This window comes from Nothobranchius furzeri, chromosome 16, assembly GCF_043380555.1.
Source record: "Nothobranchius furzeri strain GRZ-AD chromosome 16, NfurGRZ-RIMD1, whole genome shotgun sequence".
Taxonomy (NCBI): Eukaryota; Metazoa; Chordata; class Actinopteri; order Cyprinodontiformes; family Nothobranchiidae; genus Nothobranchius; species Nothobranchius furzeri.
Genome location: NC_091756.1, coordinates 30,158,841 through 30,176,814, shown reverse-complemented (window position 1 = coordinate 30,176,814; position 17,974 = coordinate 30,158,841). Strand labels below are relative to the sequence as shown.

Below are 17,974 nucleotides of genomic sequence, written 5' to 3'. Positions count from 1 at the left end.
AAGAGTTGTTTACTACACATTGAGTGCTGATGAATTGTGAAAGATCTTGGAACATAACGTGAGAATGAAGTTATTTTCAAGATTTGGTCTTTATTTTATTTTTAAGTGTCTTATTTATTTAAATATTTCTTTGTGTCCTGCCTACAAATGTTCTTGTTTATGACTACTAGTTCCAATTGCTGTGCTTTTCTGGCTCTGAGATTAAAACAGTTAGAGAAGGTTGTGTATTCACAGTTAGTTGCTTTTATGAACACACACGAGTTATGGGAGATGTTTCAGTCAGGGTTCAGGGCTGATCACAGCGCTGAGACTGGCCTTTTATTGGTCCTCAGTGATACTTTTTTAGCTAGTGAAATGGGTGATCCTGTCGACTCGCTGTTTTTGGATCGGCAGCTTTTGACACGGTCGATCATGACATCCTTCTGGACCGACTGCAGCACTGGGTGGGGGTCACTGGGCTGGCCCTCCAATGGCCCATCATAATACAGGAGCTTCTGTATTAGGATGGGTGAAGCCTTATCTCCTTGGGTGAGACTCTGCTGGGGTGTGTCCCAGGGCTCTGTTCTTGGTCCCCTTCTGTTTGCAGTATATCTCTGACTCCTAGGGCATCTCCTTCGTCAGCATGGAGTCAAATTCCATCTTTACGCCGATGATTGCCAGATCTATCTTCCACTCTGGCGGGGGGGCTGGTGGATCAGTCTCTCCACTGTTGGACTTTTTAAGGGATGTTAGATCCAGGGTGGCTTCTAACTTTTTACTCTTGAATGACACTAAAACTGAAGTCATAATTCTCTGTCTTGGTAGATTAAGTGGCTCTGACATAGACCTTGGCCCATTAGCGCCATTTGAAAAGAAAGTTGTCAGCAATCTTGGTATAAAACTTGACTCAGGTTTTAAGTTCGAAGCACAAAGTAATACAGTTGTGCACTTGTTTAGGCTCAAGCCCCTTTTGTCATGGGCAGACCTGGAGTCTGTATCCATGCATTTGTCCTGTCCTGGCTCAACTACTACAATTCCTTGTATGCCAGTCTTAAGTCAGGATGCGGTTGCAAGGCTGTAGCTCATCCAGAACTCAGCTGTGAGATTTCTAACAGGCACTAGATGCCGGGAACACATCACTCCGGTGCTGGTGACCTTACACCGGCTGCCGGTGGAGTACAGAGCCAAATTTAAGATCGTCCTACTTGTGTACAGGGCTGTTCAAGCCTCTGCACCCTCCTATCTGTCAGCACAACTGCACAAAGAAATCCCATCTCGTTCTTTTTGTTCGGCTAAGCAAGAGCTGTTGGTGGTCCCCCGCTCCAAATACAGATTGAGGGGGTATCGTGCGCTCTCGGTTCTGGCTCTAACTCTCTGGAACGAGTTACCATTGAGTGTTAAGCAAGTCCCATCGCTTCTGGTTTTTATGTCTTTTATGACTCATTTTTATGTGATGGCATTTCAGCATTAGGGATCGCAACATTGCCTTGATCTTTAATTGTTTTCATTGTTTTTTTTAGCTGGTTTTGTTAATTTCCTGTTTTTATTATGATTGTTCTTAGTTTTTAATATTTCTTTTAATGATACACAGCATTATATTTGTTGTTATTGTGAGTTTTATGGTTGTGTTCAGCACCTTGGTCTGCTGATAAGTTCATAGAAGGTGCTTTATAAATAAACGAACGAACGAATGAATGAATGGGATACAATTATTCTAGTTGATATTTGGTCTCTTCTTGCATGTACTGTTCACAGATTGAACGGCGAATGGAGCTGGTGCGTGTGGTGTCTCACAATACACACAAAAAGATGGTGTCATGTCTGCAGGGACACATTGGAGCAGATGCAGAGAAGAGACATGTGAGTTTATTACGATGCCCAATTGTTTTTAAAGGTAATTGAGTGAATTTATTAATCTTCCAGGATGTGTAATGAGTTTGTTTGTTGATGCCATGTCTCAAAGTTGTACTCTCGTTTTTAGTACCAATAACTTAAGTTTTTTAAATAAGTCAGAATGCTCCATGATTTCTCTTTGTTTTTCTTTTTTTAAATATTTTTTCTACCCTACACCAACCAAAAATGCACCACAGTCCGTACCACGCCTGTATACAGGAAACGGTCAGGTAAAAACACTTCCTCGACCTCTATCGGTTCTCAGAACAACTTGCTCCATTTTCCATCTCAGCATCTAATTGCTCTGCATGACCCTTTTGCCTTGTCGGATTTTCTGGATCAAAACAGGATGTCCAGCACACAGCAGTGTTTTTGTATAAATGTAAACCCCTCAAAACGATCCCCAGCCTTGGAGTTTGATAGATGTCTCACTTCCTTAGTTCAGATCTTAAATCTCATATACCATCTGTGTTTTCCTCCTTTGCTCCAGACACACTCTTTCTGACTACATCTATTATTTACCTGTTCAATGGAAACTCCTTGATGAGTTTTCCATTGGCATCGATGTGAAATTCTACAACCTCTATGCAGTTTGACATCATTCTAATCATTGTTTGCGTCCGTTCTTTCACTGACTACAGAAAAAGCTTCCTCTCACCTCACTGTCACAGGCCATGGTGGAAGGAGGAAACCAGCTGGGGGAGGACTCTTTGATAGGGTGAGTTTGGGATTGATGCACACACCAGACATCCAATTGCACACTCTTGGCAACTGTTGCCATATTAGAGCAGAGGTACTCTAGTGGAGGAGGTACATGGAGTTTGAAATTTTAGGCTTTCAGGGCCCAGTTTTGTTTTTGATGAGGAATTTTCAGCAGTTCTAATAATTAGGGTGAGTGACTTATATTGAGGAGACAGAAAGTGTGACCATGGTCCTGCCAGGAAATAATAAGGAAGAGAAAGTACAAGTGCTGCTTGTTCATGTCAAAGATTCATGTTGTGGATTTTGTTACGTCTAGGGATGTCTCGATACGATACCGATATTACAGCCTTCAGTATTGACCGATACCGATACCAAAACGATTCAATATCAGCACAAATCATACATACTTATACCTGTTTCGTAGTGTGGATTGTATTAAAGGCTTGATCAAGTGATATCACTCAATCGGAGAACAAGAGCCAGCCACAGCAAGTATGAAAAATATATATATATATATATTTTTATTAACTATTTGATCTTTGAGGTCACTTTAGTTATTTTTTACTGTCAGCAAATTGTAGGAACTGATGAGGGCAGGGACGTAAGAATAAACTCACAATTTTGTCCATTTACCAACTGCTACAAGTTGCGTGTCCTAAGCTTCAATTTCACACACAATTTCACACACAGAAAATCCTCATGCAGTTTTTTGTGAAGCTGCTTCAAACGCACGATGAGGTTGGAGCTGTTAAACTTCTTTAATTCTGGTCAAGCACACGAAAGGTGTGCATGGCAAATGTTGCACCGAGCCGTACTTTTTTTATGGACTTTAACAAAAGATACTGCCACGTAGCCGACATCGCTCTTGCTACTTTGCTAGCACGCACTTCTGATCACGTGGGCTTTGCATGCTGGTTCTTGGCGCTGCTAAATAGAATTGCTGGAATGAAATTTAAAGTGGAACTGACTGCTTATAACGAAGACTTTTGATGCGTCTGGTGCATGATGGTCATTTTGACTGATGGGGTCAAAAAGATCCTGCCATAATCTATTTTTACCAGTCACTTTACTTAAAAGTTATATGTAGACAGTTAAAGGTACTATAAGTAAGATTTCTACATTAAAAAAGCACACAAAATAGTCTTATGTCTTAATCATGTTGCAATGAAGGTTACATTGAAACAGATTTTCTTATCTCCCTTCATAAAGGCCAAAGAGGTGTTTTGTATAGATCCTAAACCAGAAAAAGGAGCAACCCAGAAGTCATTTCTCATACCTCTAAGAAGCCATGGTGTCTTTTTGTTTTACTCCAAAATTGGGTAAAAAATGCTAGAGGCTAACGTTAAGCTAACAATGCTAACGGTGAATTCGAAACAAATGGTCAGCTCTAAAAATATCAAGCAACTTTTTCGATTACCAACAACTCGATATTACAGTGAAAGATATTTATCTACTTATCAACTTACTGGGCATGACTCGTCTTTGCTCGTCATCTAGAATCATCTGGTGCTCATCTGAAACTGGCAACAGCTTGTGCAAATGTCTCAAATAGGACTGCAATTGTCATAAGGTTTTAGACTTTTTCTGCAGACTCGTGAATTCTCGTGGCTGTTTTGACATTTTTCTAGAGGCTGAATCCACCCACTGGAGACTAGAACTACAAGTCCCACTTTTGAAATCGGGGCTCATTTCTCCTAGTGAGGTGATCAGAAGTCGGCAAGATTCTCAGAACAAAGGTTTTCCTCATCCCGCAAGCATTTGTTCAGTGGGAGGATATCCTGCAACATGTGCTCCTGGTGCACCAGAATGCACCTGCGTGTGACCTGTGGTGGTCAAAGACATGCTCCAAAGTCTGCTTTTTGTAGAAATATCCGACGCACAGCTGCTTGTTACATTTTTCTGGGTGAAGTCAACAAGGTCATTCATCAAGAGTGATGGCAGCTAACTTATATGCTCGCTCACCATCAGGTGTTCAGGGGTGTGAATTGTAATCTGTCCAAATTACAGATGGCCTTCAGATTTTTCCATCACCTAAATAAAAAATAAATAAAAAGTCAAGATGGGAAATATTCGGTTAATGCGACCCCTGATGTAAAGTTCACTGAAAGTGGCTTTGGGTGAAAGCATCTGCTAGCGTACACACTCCTATCAATCCATTGTGCGTGTGGCTTATATTTTCAGAAGTGATGATAATTTGACACAGTTTTGCTCTCAATACTGAAAAAGCTCAGAGGACGAACTGAGAATGACCCATTTAGCTGATTCCTTCCTAACAAATTAGGATTGGACCGTGGTTCTGAGGTGATGTTCCCTCTCTCTGTGTGTTAACAGGAAGATGATGGAAGTGTGCGGCGAGGCAGAGAATCGTCTGGCATCAGAACTGATGCTACACGAGCTGCAGATAGAGAAGGATGTTCTCGATCCTCTCAGCCAGCTTGCAGAGGTCAGACTCTTCTGATTGGGATGATGTAGAATTAGAAGCTACATTTTTGTTTTTGCAACTTTAAAACAACAACTATATGTTTTAATTTGGTGGATGGACTAAATCAAAGAAAAAAATGTATTTGCACAAGAGCTTTGGAGTAAAATATGATGCATTAGCATTTTTTTCAGTAGATCTTATAATATTGAAACAATTATAATTCCATCATTTTTCAATGTAAGTTGATCTGAGTTTAAACCTCTGGCATGTAAGGTGGCACACCATTTGGAGAACCAGGCCTTTTATCAGCAGGGGCATTAAACTTGATCAGGGATGTAAGAAAATATCGATACACTGAAATATTGAGATATTTGATATTGTTATTGATAGTTTCCATACAAACATTTACTTTATTTCTTTTGTGTGGTGTAATTAAAACTCCGACTGCTAGGTGGCAGCAGTTTTACTGACTTCATTCTGACAGAACATTAATGGTCTCGACACACGGGAGGCGACATCGCCTCTCCTCCATTCATTTTCAATGAGACATGCGCGACAAAGCGATAATCGTGGGTCTCCCTCCTACAAAGCGAAACGCGAAAAACGTGCGTATGAAATTTTGCGCTCGTGCACGTGTCGTGCACAGGCAACACAGCAACGCAATCCCAGAATGTTGAAATATTTTCAACTTTTCATCGCTGTCGCTCGGACGACCAATCAACGGAGGTTTCATTCACTGACCAATGAGCGGACAGGATGCTCCGTACATCTCTGAGCAAACATGGAGAAGTTGATTATTATTATGTTTTATATATTAATCAGAAGTAAGATTTCACATAACTCTAGCAGCACCTTGTGAAACATCATATCTACCACTTTTTAAACTCTGAACCACTTAAATAACCTTAATTCCCTCCAACCTGACACAGCCAACAAAACAACGGATGTTTCGATTTCGCCATGGAACAGAACGCATTGACGGCTTTGCCGCTGGCCGCGGATCGCCTCCCGTGTGTCGAGCCCCTAAGATGTCGTGATAATGTGTCTCGGAAGCGTCTGGCCTGAGTTTTCCAATTAAATTCAGTCTTAAAAATTGCAAATATCGTCTGTCTTTTAGTATGGTAATATATATCATATAGTCTCCCCTGAAATTATATCTTATTGTTAGATTCTTACACCCCTAATCTTGATTGTTCTTATTGCAGGTAGAAATTCCCAACATCCTGAAGCAGAGGAAACAGCTGGCCAAGTTGGTGCTGGACTATGATTCTGCCAGAGCGAGGTTCGGAACACTTTATGGAATTGTTCAGTGTCATTCAGGGTTTCATAACAGGTTTCTGATTTGTCAAAGTTCTCCCATCTATTGTTTTCAGGTGGTTGCAGGCAACCAAGTCAATAATCTCAGGAACAAATACTCAAGCACTGACGGCCAAGGCCGACCTGCTCAAGGAGGAGGTGGACGAGGCTATGAACAAAGTAGAGCTCTGCAAGGTAACAAAGGAAAACAGGTTTTTTTTTTACAGAATAGTTTTACTTCCTTTAGAACTTGTAAAGTACATTGAGAATAATCATTGGTTCTATGTTTGATTCTGTCACTATCTGCAAAGTGATGCATCAGTGCTAATAAAAGCTGTCTGATCACATTAGATCACGAGCGTCCAGCAGGTGAGGACTGTTTTTAACATGCTGAACGCTGACATCTAGGGTCTCCCACACTGATAGAAATACAAGGCCGTGTTCTGGAAGCACTAACGGCTTTTATGGCTTCTGTGGTCAGAGTTAAACAAACCGGAGCATTAAGCTGGGAAGAAGCAAATTCCCCTCAGTGACGTGTGGATGTTGCTGGACCCTTGGGCCCTCTGAGCCTGGATGCTGACTCATGTGAATGACTGAAAATGCTGCATCAGCTCTGTGTGGTTGTTACTGTGCTTTAGTGTGTGCAGTAAGTGCTTGGTGGTGCTTCTGCACAGGAAGTGCAGGCCTTTGGGCTTCCCGCTCACCACTTCTCTTAAATCTGTCTTACAATGAAACCAGAAATATTTCCAGTCCGCTGCGTGTCACAGAGGATGATCTTCAATGCAAGTTTACAGGAGATTCATTCTTCCTTTTATTTCTTTGTGACTCTTGTGTGTTTAACAGGACCAGCTTGCTGCAGACATGTACAGTTTTTTCTCAAAAGAAGGCGACTATGCCCACTACTTTGTGACGGTGAGTGTCAACAAATCCAAAACGAGTTCACGTGGGAATGTTTGCAGCTGCAGAATTACAAGGGAGCAGAGATGCAGCTTATTTACTTTGACATCCTGTATTTTACTGCTGCTCTTGTTCTTATTTAGCCTTTTCATGCCACTGTGTCTCTGCAGCTCTTAGACGCTCAGGCTGATTACCACAGAAAGTCTCTCACTGTTCTGGAGAGTGTCTTACCGACGATCCAAGCTCAGCAAGGTATAGTTTACTAAAATGCACCTTCAACACACACACACACATACTGTCTCACACACAACCAAGTTTTCCATAATTAAAGGCTTAAACTTACTAGAATACAACTACCATCGTTTTTAAAATGTCAAGTCCAACAACCAATGAAAATCGCATAACACCTCAGCGTTCATTTCACCTTTAATCTGCCTAATATATGACACAATTCTTTGCATTAATGCGAATAAAAAGGCAAATTCAGCAGGAATAACGAGCTGATAGTTTTTCATCTTTCAGCTTGTATTTAAGGAATCACCGGGCACGTAGGTAAAGTGAGTCAGAGCACAGAGCTGTTTTTGGACTGACTAAATTCATAAACACTGTTGGAAACACACTGTAAACACTATCAGCTCTTCAATGTCACCAGCTGGTGTTTATGGACCCAGGTGGTATATAAGTCCCATTCACAGTGGTGTTTAACAAATACTGATCAGAGATCAGTAACGAATGCTCACAGACAACAAGAGTTTATAAAACAAACTGGTCTGTTTGCAGGAAGGAGACAAACCCTCGGATCTGCGTAGATTAACTGTCTCCCTACTCTGTGATCCTCGACAGAAACTTATCAGCACTGATTTTCATAGCTTTAATGTAATTAGGGTCTATAGTCTGAAGGTCTAGAAAATATGTAAAAAAAAGATACAGGCGTTTAATTAAGACTCAGTATCGAAAATTCATAATTTAAAATAACCCAGATGGGTTACGAAAAAAACTTTGAGGCATCTGTAGTTCTGGGTCCTTTTCTTTATGATTTTTTAATATTTAAATATCAGAGTTTATTTCATCTAAAGTTACTATTTACGTCCTGGAAAAAAATCCAAATTGGATCTTTTGCCCTTCCGTGCGTCAGTCGTGGTGGTGGGGTAGGGGGTTTGTAGCTGCTGTTTCACGGCTGAGCCTATGTAAGGCAAACACTCTCATTCTTTTGGTCACTACCCAAAGCTCGTGACCGTAGATGAGGGTAGGAACGTAGATTGACCGGTAATCGAGAGTTTCACCTTCTGACTCAGCTCTCTCGTCACCACGACAGACTGGTACAACGCCCACATCACTGCAGATGAAGCAGATCTCACGTTCCAGTTTTCCCTCACACGTGAACAAGACCCCGAGATACTTAAACTCCTCCACTTGGGGCAGGACCTCACCCCTGATCCGGAGACGGCATTCTACCCTTTTCCAATGAAGTCGCAATCGGAATGAACAACTTTAAATGTTGAAACATTGACACTTTATTATTATTATTTTTTTAACATATTTACACTTTTTAACTTCAGAAAATATTCAATCTTTCCTGTGAGAACATGACATCAGTCCTGAGATTTAAATAATATTCATGGAAGTTATTCGCCTCCCCAGGGGGCCTTTGCTTTACTCTACAGAGACGTACAAAAGACCCTTTTATTTGAAAGTTTAAATGCGTTTGTCTTTTAGACACTAGAAGAAGACAGACATTTATTTATTTATTCAGCACTTTTCACAGATAGGTATCACAAAGTGCTAAAGTTAATTCAGGAAGCTGGTTTTGTTTAAGACCACAGATGGGTCTTGTTTTTAACCTTCTCTTTTCCAAGGACACAATTTCTAATTGCAGACATAACAAACATTTCACTCTGGTCATCTTGCTTCTTTCTCTCACTCCTCTGAACACACTGAGCATGAACAAAACAAAGGAGATGCTTTTAGACTTCAGAAGAAACAGGGTGGAGTCAAACACTGTTTCCGTCATGGGAGAAGAAGTGGAGGTGGTTGAGGAATACAAATACCTTGGAGTTCACCTGGACAACAGACTGGACTGGAGAAAGAACAGCAAAGCCGTTTACAAGAAGGGACACAGCAGACTGCACTTCTTGAGGACGCTTAGGTCCTTCAATGTCTGTAGCAAGATGCTGCACATCTTCTACAAGTCTGTTGTTGAGAGTGTAATCTCTTCAGCCATCGTCTATTGGGGTAGCAGCATCAGAAGCAGGGACCTGAAAAGGCTCAACAGCCTAATAAAAAAGGCTGGTTCTGTTCTGGGGACGACTGTGGAACCACTGGAGGAGATAATGCAAAGAAGGATTCTCCAGAGAATCAAGAAAATGATGGACAACCCTGAGCATTCTCTTCACAAGACTGTCCGACAACGGAAGAGTGTCTTCAGTCAGAGGCTTCTTCAGTTTGGCTGCAACACTGACCGCTACTGGAGATCCTTCCTGCCAACAGCCATTGTAATATATGACAACTCTTTGATGACTTGATTATTATTATTATTCTGAGCTACTACAGCAATCATTTTCCCCCTGGGATTAATGAAGTATTTTTGAATTGAATTGAATGTGGTCCTAATTAGACAATCCTGGTCTCACAGCGTGTGGCGATGACTCGCACACACTCCCCCCTCACACACTTTTTCTCTCATCAAACCCATGTGGATTTTCCACACCGTCACAAACATGATGAAATGGACCAGTCAGTCCTGCTTCCTGTTAGCATATGGCTACTATTTAGAAGCACTCTTTGAGGAGAGTTTGGACTTTAAAAATGAAAAAAAAAAAAGTCTCCTTTGACCCAGAAATCAGCAGTTTTTATTTATTATTAGGTTCCACTAACACAGACACACTGCAGGTATGTTTCATCTAGTTTTTTTTAAGCATTTTGTTTCCTTGCGTGTAGACTCGTGGATGGAGAAGCCTGCGTTTGGCATGGCTCTGGACGATCACCTGAAAAGGAGCGGGCGGGAGATCGCTCTACCGATGGAGGCCTGCGTCATGATGCTTCTGGAGACGGGCATGAAGGAAGAGGTACAGAAAAACGAGCAGGATGGTTAAATGACACTTCTGCACTCAGTGGCCACTTTATTGGGTACACCTGTCCAACGCAAAATTAACAAATGAGCCTGACGGGTGGGGTTTGATGTTATTAACGGTTTGAGCATGATGAGTTACAGACAGACAGACAGACATCTCCTCTCCTCTCCTCTCCTCGTCTTTTTTTTTTTTTTACTGCATCAGCCTCTTTAGGACCGAGTGAGTAGAAGCTCAGATTTGTGTCAGCAGATAAACGCGTAGAAGCTTAATGATGTTGTTTTGTTGACTGAAGCCACTGGTGTAGAAGCAGCACTCACGTCTGATTAGAACCAAGTGCTTAGCAACACCGATCATTGAAACCAAGCTGTGATTGTTTTTGTGAACTCATTTAAACTTATTGAGTCAGGTCGATGGACAAACACGCTGTGGGCTGGTGGCTGTCTACAAACGGGGCTGGAGGATTTATGAAATGTTTGGGATGTCTCCTTCCTGAGTCAAATTTAGAATACAGTGGACGCCACTTGTCTCCTGTCTGTAAATTTCGTGTGTGTGTGTGTGTGTGTGTTTGGTGAGAAAGAGATGCAGTGTTAACTATAAAACACACTATTTGTTCTCCCCATTCCTCTCTGTGCCGGGTGACGGGTCTGTTATTATGGTGTGAAATGAGCCGTAGTTTATCTCTAAGCGAACAGCCTGCTGTGACTGGGGGTTGTTTGTTTAGCTGCTTTAAGGTTTCTTTTTACACAGCTGGCTGGTTTCATACAGCGTTAGGACTCTGAGCCATTGCTTGTGTGCATTTTTATTATCTGCTGATTAGCGTTGGCCGATTAGTGTCGTTTCTCCCACCGCCAATCGGCAGTCCAAAAAAAGTCGATGGACGATTTATTCGTGCATGTGACGTCATGACGCACGGACTGATTTGCGAACACAGAAGAAGCCCAAAACATAGATTTTTTAAACAAGCGCAGCACATATGTTTGCTGGAAGAGAAATTAAATTTTTCTTTTGTTTAATTTTGTATTTGTAGTTTGGTAGAGTGACGTATAAACGGCCGTATTAAACACGGTTAAAACGTTAAAAAGAAGCCTCGTCTTTGCTTCCCTGTGGTGCCCACTGGTGTGGTTTTTATTTAAGCAAAATGTTTCTTTCTGAACAAAAACTTCTGGGTTGTTTCTTTTATAAGTGGGGATGGAAGGAATCGCTGCTGCGTTTGGACGCACTCTGAGGAGGCAGCTCGCTGCCAGAGGTCACATTTATTCCGTCACTTTCATTTTTTAAATGATGAATAATCATTCGTTAAATTTCCATTCATTTTAATTAATATTTAGTCCAACCAAGCTGATCAGAATGCCCCAGTAACACGAACAATGCAATTAAACCATTTCACTTAAATTGGGAACATGTAACCTGCTGCGGCTCGGACGCACATTCCTCCTGCGCCGCGTGAACCCGACCTGGTCACCTGCAGCTTGTGTGTGATCAGATGTCTCTAGGGAGCTTGCTGAGGAGGTCATGAGCTTCCAGACTTTTGCCTCAGACAGACTCATGACTGTTTAAATAATGTTCTGGATGGATCCGTGCTCTGCTGACACACTCGAAGCAGGTGCTGAATAACGGCGAGCGCTACTTCAGCCAGAGTTTTAAATCAGGAAACGTTTCTCCAAACGAAATAACCAGAAGTCTTCCAGACTCTGAAAGATAGAAGGACCTCCACTTCCCGCTCAACCCCGCGCTGTAGTGCACGATGTCGAGTGCGTCACAGACGCTCTCCGAACCCCTCCTCAGCGCGCCGCTTGTGAGTGCGCTGTCAGCAGCCAGAGGTGGAGGAGGTGAGAAAAGGCTCAGATGTGCTGATGGAGATCTTTTTTTGATTGTTACCTCCGCGATGTTCTCTGTGCGTAACGTGTAAAATATTCATCAACAACAAACAAATAAACAAATAACCAAATCTCCTCCTGTAAAGAACAACCGTAACGGCTCAGCCCATCGCCGATGGCCGATTAATTCGTCCCATCGCCCAGCCTTAGTGCTGATGTGAGTGTGACTTTATTCATGTGTGTTTTAGGGTCTATTCAGAATCGCAGCTGGTGCATCCAAGCTAAAGAAGCTGAAGGCAGCTCTGGACTGCTCCACCTCACAGCTGGAGGAGTTCTACTCAGACCCCCATGCTGTTGCTGGTAGGTCAAAAGCCAAAGCCTCTGTGTGAAACTTGAACCACATTATTAGATATTATACATGTTGTATGTAGATTTTTGAATGAGAAATAGAGCTAGTATCACACAGGACTGATGAGCTAACAGCTAGTTTAAGCCAAGCAGATGTAATCTCCAGGATGTCACCATAGTTGATTCAAAATCATTTATCAAATACATGTGCCACCATCAGTTCTGCAGTGCATGAATATTTACAAATGCAAACATTAGCTACAACAAAAGGTTGCTGTTCTGTTGCATCCAGGGATCCAGTTGAGCAGGAATTATAGTATACACTCAGTGACTGAAACAGATGGAACCTGGGTTCGCACCAGCAACCCACTGGTTACAGGCTGAACTCCCAACCCCTGAACCCCCATCGCCTATATACTTTGGTCTTAGTTACATTTGGACTAGCCGTTAGCTTATTTGTCCATTTGAATGTGAAATATTTCTCCTTGTAGAAGCTGGTCATGAAGGTGTCTGCAACAACTATTAATGACTTCTACAAACAGTCACATTTCAAGTGTCTGCACACATGTGGTTTCAGGAGCACTTAAATCCTACCTGAGGGAACTACCTGAACCTCTAATGACCTACCAGCTTTATGACGAATGGATCCAGGCTTCCAGGTAGGACTCAGAACATCGCTCTAAATGTCAGGAACAAATGGATAAAAGGTAAAAATCCCTTTCAACAGTTGGACATGAAACTACTACGGTTTAATTCTCCTTTATTTTCTATAACTGTAGTGTGTCAGACCCAGACAAACGGCTGCAGGCACTCTGGCTTGTGTGTGACAAACTACCTAAGAGCAACAAAAACAACTTGAGGTTTGTTGTCTAAACGTACAATAGAACAGTCCTTCATCTTTTTAAGTTTTCCATCACAAGAGCTTTGGCGTTTTACATTTTCATGCAGGTATCTGGTGAAGTTCTTGGCTAAACTAGCTCTGGAGAGCGAGGTGAACAAAATGACTCCAAGCAACATCGCCATCGTCCTAGGTCCCAACCTGCTGTGGGCTAAGACTGAGGGGTAGGAAGCAATGGTGCCCCCAAGGGGTGGCCATGGCCACCCATAGAAAATTGCTGGTCCCCTTAGGAAAAGCCAGTGTTATTAAATCATATTAATGTTCAATCAAACCATAAATTTATCTTATTTATTCAAGACATAATAGTACAACACAATAAAAATAATACAATTAATGAGTAAAGAAATAATCAGAATAAAAAAAAAATACATATGTTTTGCTGCTCACCTTCTAACTGGTCTTCCAGGATGTACTGTGAGACCTCTTCAAATGGTCCAGAACGCAGCGGTGCGTCTGGTCTTCAATCAGCCAAAAAGAGCACACGTCACCCCTCTGTTCATTGAGCTCCACTGGCTACCGCTAGCAGCACACATCAAATTCAAATTGCTAACACTAGCATACAAAGTCCGAGATAGTACGGCTCCCATCTACCTGAATCCTCTTGCAAAGGCTTACATCACAGGATCGTCGGCTAGCAGTGCCTACACCACGCTCAGGACAATCCAGACTCTTCTCATGCATCGTTCCACAAATTTGGAATGACCTTCCAAGCACTACCAGAACAGGGGCTTCCTTTTCAATTTTCAAGAAACTCCTGAAGACCCTGCTCTTCAGAGAGCATCTTCTAAAGTCGGGCGTACACTGTGCGACTTTTTCACTTTTTTGAGCCGATTTTCCAGTCGTGCGAGAAGCCACGACATCGGGGCGAGTTTTGCGCCGAGCGGTCGTGTAGTGTACAGGGGGTTACGAGAGGCGATTAACACCACGTGACCAGCCGCCGATCAGCAGTCGTGAGATCGCAGGGACTTCTGGTGTGTTTAATATTTCGCTCGTCCCTCGTGAGGGTATCGCACTGTTGAAGCGGCGCTACGAGCAGCTGCGAGCAGCTACGATCCAAAAAGTATCAGAACCGCTCACGGCGCATGCGCGCGCAATCCTGCATCAACGCCGGCCGGTCGCTCGCTATTTCCCTAATAACACACGCTGTTCGTTTTTGTTTCTACACGTTTTTTTACTCACAAAGATTGTCAAGAAAGCGTGTTTGTCGTGTTCATGTCAAATTAAACTGATCACAAAACACAGATTCACTTTCTTTATTTCGTTTTCCTCATCCAACCCCCATAAATCCCTGTGTGTCCTCCTTCAGCACTCCCGAAGGACAACAGGCAAGACAAAAAAGTCTGACGTGTTGTGTAAAAACTGCTATTTTTAGCACATTTTAGGGCCGACGTGTTGCTACCAGACGTACAGTGTGAGCAGTCAGGTCGCATGCGAGAATTGGGTCGTACAGTGTGAGCACACGACTCGTGAGATCTGCTCTGCGAGGAAGTCGTACAGTTTGAGCTCAAGCTGAGTGCTACGAGTGAAAAAGTCGCACAGTGTACGCCCGGCTTTAACTAGCACCCTCCCTGCACCCGTCCCCCTCTCTACGGTCCACTCCTTGTTCCCTACTCTCCATGACTGATGTCAATGTTGTTGTTGTTATTGTTGTTGTTAGCCTCAAGGGCAACATGCCGATTATCACTTGTAAGTCGCTTTGGACAAAAGCGTCTGCTAAATACATAAACATAAACATAAAAAAGTTTTTATCTCCATAGTTTTTTGTGAACACAGCACAGCAGGTGAATGAAACTACAAAAAAAAAATAACATTTTAAATAGCTGAAATGTATTTTTCTGAAATATTTTTGTTTGCAAAATTTGAGTTAAATGTTTTGGATACATACTGTTTTTTTTTTGTTTGTTTTTTTGAATAAAAATGAATAAAGCAGCAATGCTGTGCATCGCCACAGGCTAAACTCTCCCAGAGTTACCACAAGGACCAATTTGGTGTGCCACCCCAAAAATTGATTTGGCCCCGTCTGGCCACCCTTATCAAAATTTTCTGGAGACGCCCCTGCTAAGGGGCGATTGCGCTGAAGGATAAAGGTGTATCTACAGCTCTTGTGTTCATTTAAGATGGTGGCAGATGGAGATTCTGGGTGGCGGCGCGCTCCTCCACCTTCAACAGGCTGTTATTTATTTCAGTTGGCATCTCATTACGTAGAGAAGTGTCTAATTTTGTCTTTCTGTGCACACCCAGGAGTCTGGCTGAGATGGCTGCAGCTACTTCTGTACACGTGGTGTCCATTGTTGAACCCATCATCCAGCATGCTGACTGGTTCTTTCCTGAGGGTATGTTCTGGTTTTCCTCAGCTGCTGTTTTCAATCCAACCTCACTTCCTTTATTTGTAGTTATCACTCCAGTCGTTCTCGAGGGACTCGTGGTGAGGACAGCTGATACTAGCCGCCCAGCAGCACATAAAGTCAGCTGTAATGAAGCTCCTGATAAGAATCCGCTCCGTGGTCACACTGTGGGTCGTATATTACCAGGGCAGCTTGTAGGTTTCACATTCTGCTCTTCCAAAGTAATTTTCCAGTGATATGGGCTGATTTAATGTCATTTAACACCAGCAGATGGAGAGGGTCTGACTCCACCAGAAGCTACTATTTTTGTGATTTAAACTGGTTCAGAAGGATTTGCATTTTATAGATTTGGAAAAAGCGTTTGACAGTGCTGAGAGGAGCCGTGGTGCATGAGGAGGTCTGGAGGAGCAGAGATGTTAGAGGGGTGCAGAACATGTGTGAGACAGCAGTGGGGGGTGAGACAGCAGTGAGGTGTGCTGCAGGGGTGACAGGAGTTCAGGGTGAAGTTGGGAGATGACGGTGTTCTGCAGTGAGAGCAGGGTGGAGGTAGAAGAGAAGCTAGAGTTGGAGATATGTACTGGAAAAGAGGAATAAAGGCAAAATCCATATGTGTAAATGAGAGGGACACAAGTGGAACAGTGATGTTACAGGATGTAGAAGTAAAGAAGTCTTGGAGGACTTAAGGTCTACGGTCCAAACCAACGGAGAGTGTTGAGTAGAGGAGAGGAAACATGTGCAACAGGTTGGAATGAACTGAGAATAGTGTCAGAGGGTGTGTGTTAAGAGTTTCAGCAAGAATGACAGGAAAGATGCACATCAAGCAGCATATCTCACCTGCCTCCCTCACCCCCTGTGGAGGCTCAGTGCTGGGAGAGCAGCCATGTCGTCTGGTTTAGAGGCAGTTTCCACGAGGAAAAGACAGGAGGCAGAACTGGAGGTAGCAGAGCTCAGGGGGGTTAGGTTCTTTTTGGGAGGGACGAGGATGATAGGATCAGGAATGAGTCCAGAGGGACGGCTCATGTTAGATGTGAAGATGATTGTGTAAGTAGAAGGATGCTGAGGTTGGAGCCAGCAGGCAGGATGCTGGGAGGAAGACCAACAAGGAGATTTCTGGATGTGGTGAAAGAGGTCTTAAGTTAGTTGGTGTGAGGGTGGAGAATGTAGAAGACAGGACTAAATGGAGACAACGGTTGTGTGCATGACAAGTTAGTTAGCCCTTCATATGGCTTAATGACAAAGGTAGGTGACCTGTTTTAGCTTTTTATTGTAGCTAGCTTCCAGAGCCTAGCGGGACTGATGAGCTAGCTGAGCACAGCCAAGTGTGTTCCTGCTGTTTTAAAACAACGCATGTAAATAATAGTTTAGAAACCTTTATCCATCTACAGCTGCAGGGTGGAGCAGATGGTAAATTTCTATCAACACATTCTCATCAGGCTGTGAAGAAAAAGTTATTTACAAACATATTTTGTTATCGTTTCATAGCCCAGCTCTAGCCATTAGCTCTCCCTGTAGGTCATAACCTATTTCTCTGAACAGAGGACATTCAGGAAGTCCTGATAGGGAAAACATTTCAAGTTTTAAGGTCATTTTCCAAATATAATTCTGGAGACATCAACCCTTGTCTGAATGGCTCGTTCCTCCATTAGATGTGGAGTTCAACGTGTCCGGTATGTTTGTGATGCCCACACCGGCCTCCAACCACAACAACCACCAGGATTATGACTGCGGCACCATCGAGAGGAAGAGGCCCGGCAGCGTGGTGGCACCGGAGAACGATGCAGCACGCAAAGACAAGTAATCAGTCTGGAGCTTCATCGTTACCTCCCTGCCTTCACTCTCGTCTTTAGATGATTTAACCTGATTAACCATGTGAAATGAGCCTTTAATTGTTCATTTCTTTGTTTTTCTTTTTGGGCTTTCTGATTCTGCTCCAACTTTTAACTTTGGGATAAATCTGTGGTGTTTTTTTCTCCTTCACGCCGTCTCTGTGTAGCAGCTCTAACAAGCACTTGGACCACACCCTTCGTAGAGGCAGTAGCACCTTAGGTAGAAAGCAGCACATCTCACCTGCCTTCCAGCCTCCCTTACCCCCTGTGGAGGTTCAGGTACTGGGACACGGGGCGGGGCAGGCCGCTCAGACCCCGACTGAAGCCCAGCCACCAGCCCCACAGGGGGGTTGTGGGTTTGACACATCCCAGCATAGCTTGGCACAGAGTCTGGCTGCTCTGGCAGCCGCTCAGCAGCTCCTGGCTCAGCACACGGAGGAGCTCAGGTAAGAGCTGCATCTCTGCTGCAGGAGGGGCACA

The 17,974-nt window shown here is 43.2% G+C and overlaps 1 protein-coding gene across 6 annotated transcripts in view; it reads left to right on the top strand.

The window, feature by feature from the left end:
- Positions 1-17,974, top strand: part of arhgap17a (Rho GTPase activating protein 17a) — a 49,292-nt gene that overhangs the window by 26,018 nt on the left and 5,300 nt on the right. For 2 of the 6 annotated variants that reach the window (XM_015963526.3, XM_015963530.3), the window contains exons 3-18: positions 1,735-1,839; positions 2,070-2,102; positions 2,514-2,590; positions 4,906-5,017; positions 6,202-6,278; positions 6,370-6,487; positions 7,136-7,204; positions 7,360-7,441; positions 10,127-10,254; positions 12,326-12,437; positions 13,003-13,084; positions 13,205-13,285; positions 13,374-13,487; positions 15,565-15,656; positions 17,315-17,462; positions 17,662-17,940. In XM_015963526.3, coding sequence (XP_015819012.1) covers positions 1,735-1,839; positions 2,070-2,102; positions 2,514-2,590; positions 4,906-5,017; positions 6,202-6,278; positions 6,370-6,487; positions 7,136-7,204; positions 7,360-7,441; positions 10,127-10,254; positions 12,326-12,437; positions 13,003-13,084; positions 13,205-13,285; positions 13,374-13,487; positions 15,565-15,656; positions 17,315-17,462; positions 17,662-17,940 — 1,709 coding nt within the window. The remainder of the gene's footprint in view (positions 1-1,734; positions 1,840-2,069; positions 2,103-2,513; positions 2,591-4,905; positions 5,018-6,201; positions 6,279-6,369; positions 6,488-7,135; positions 7,205-7,359; positions 7,442-10,126; positions 10,255-12,325; positions 12,438-13,002; positions 13,085-13,204; positions 13,286-13,373; positions 13,488-15,564; positions 15,657-17,314; positions 17,463-17,661; positions 17,941-17,974) is intronic. The other 4 variants (XM_015963527.3, XM_015963528.3, XM_015963531.3 and 1 more) reach the window with 4 other exon arrangements.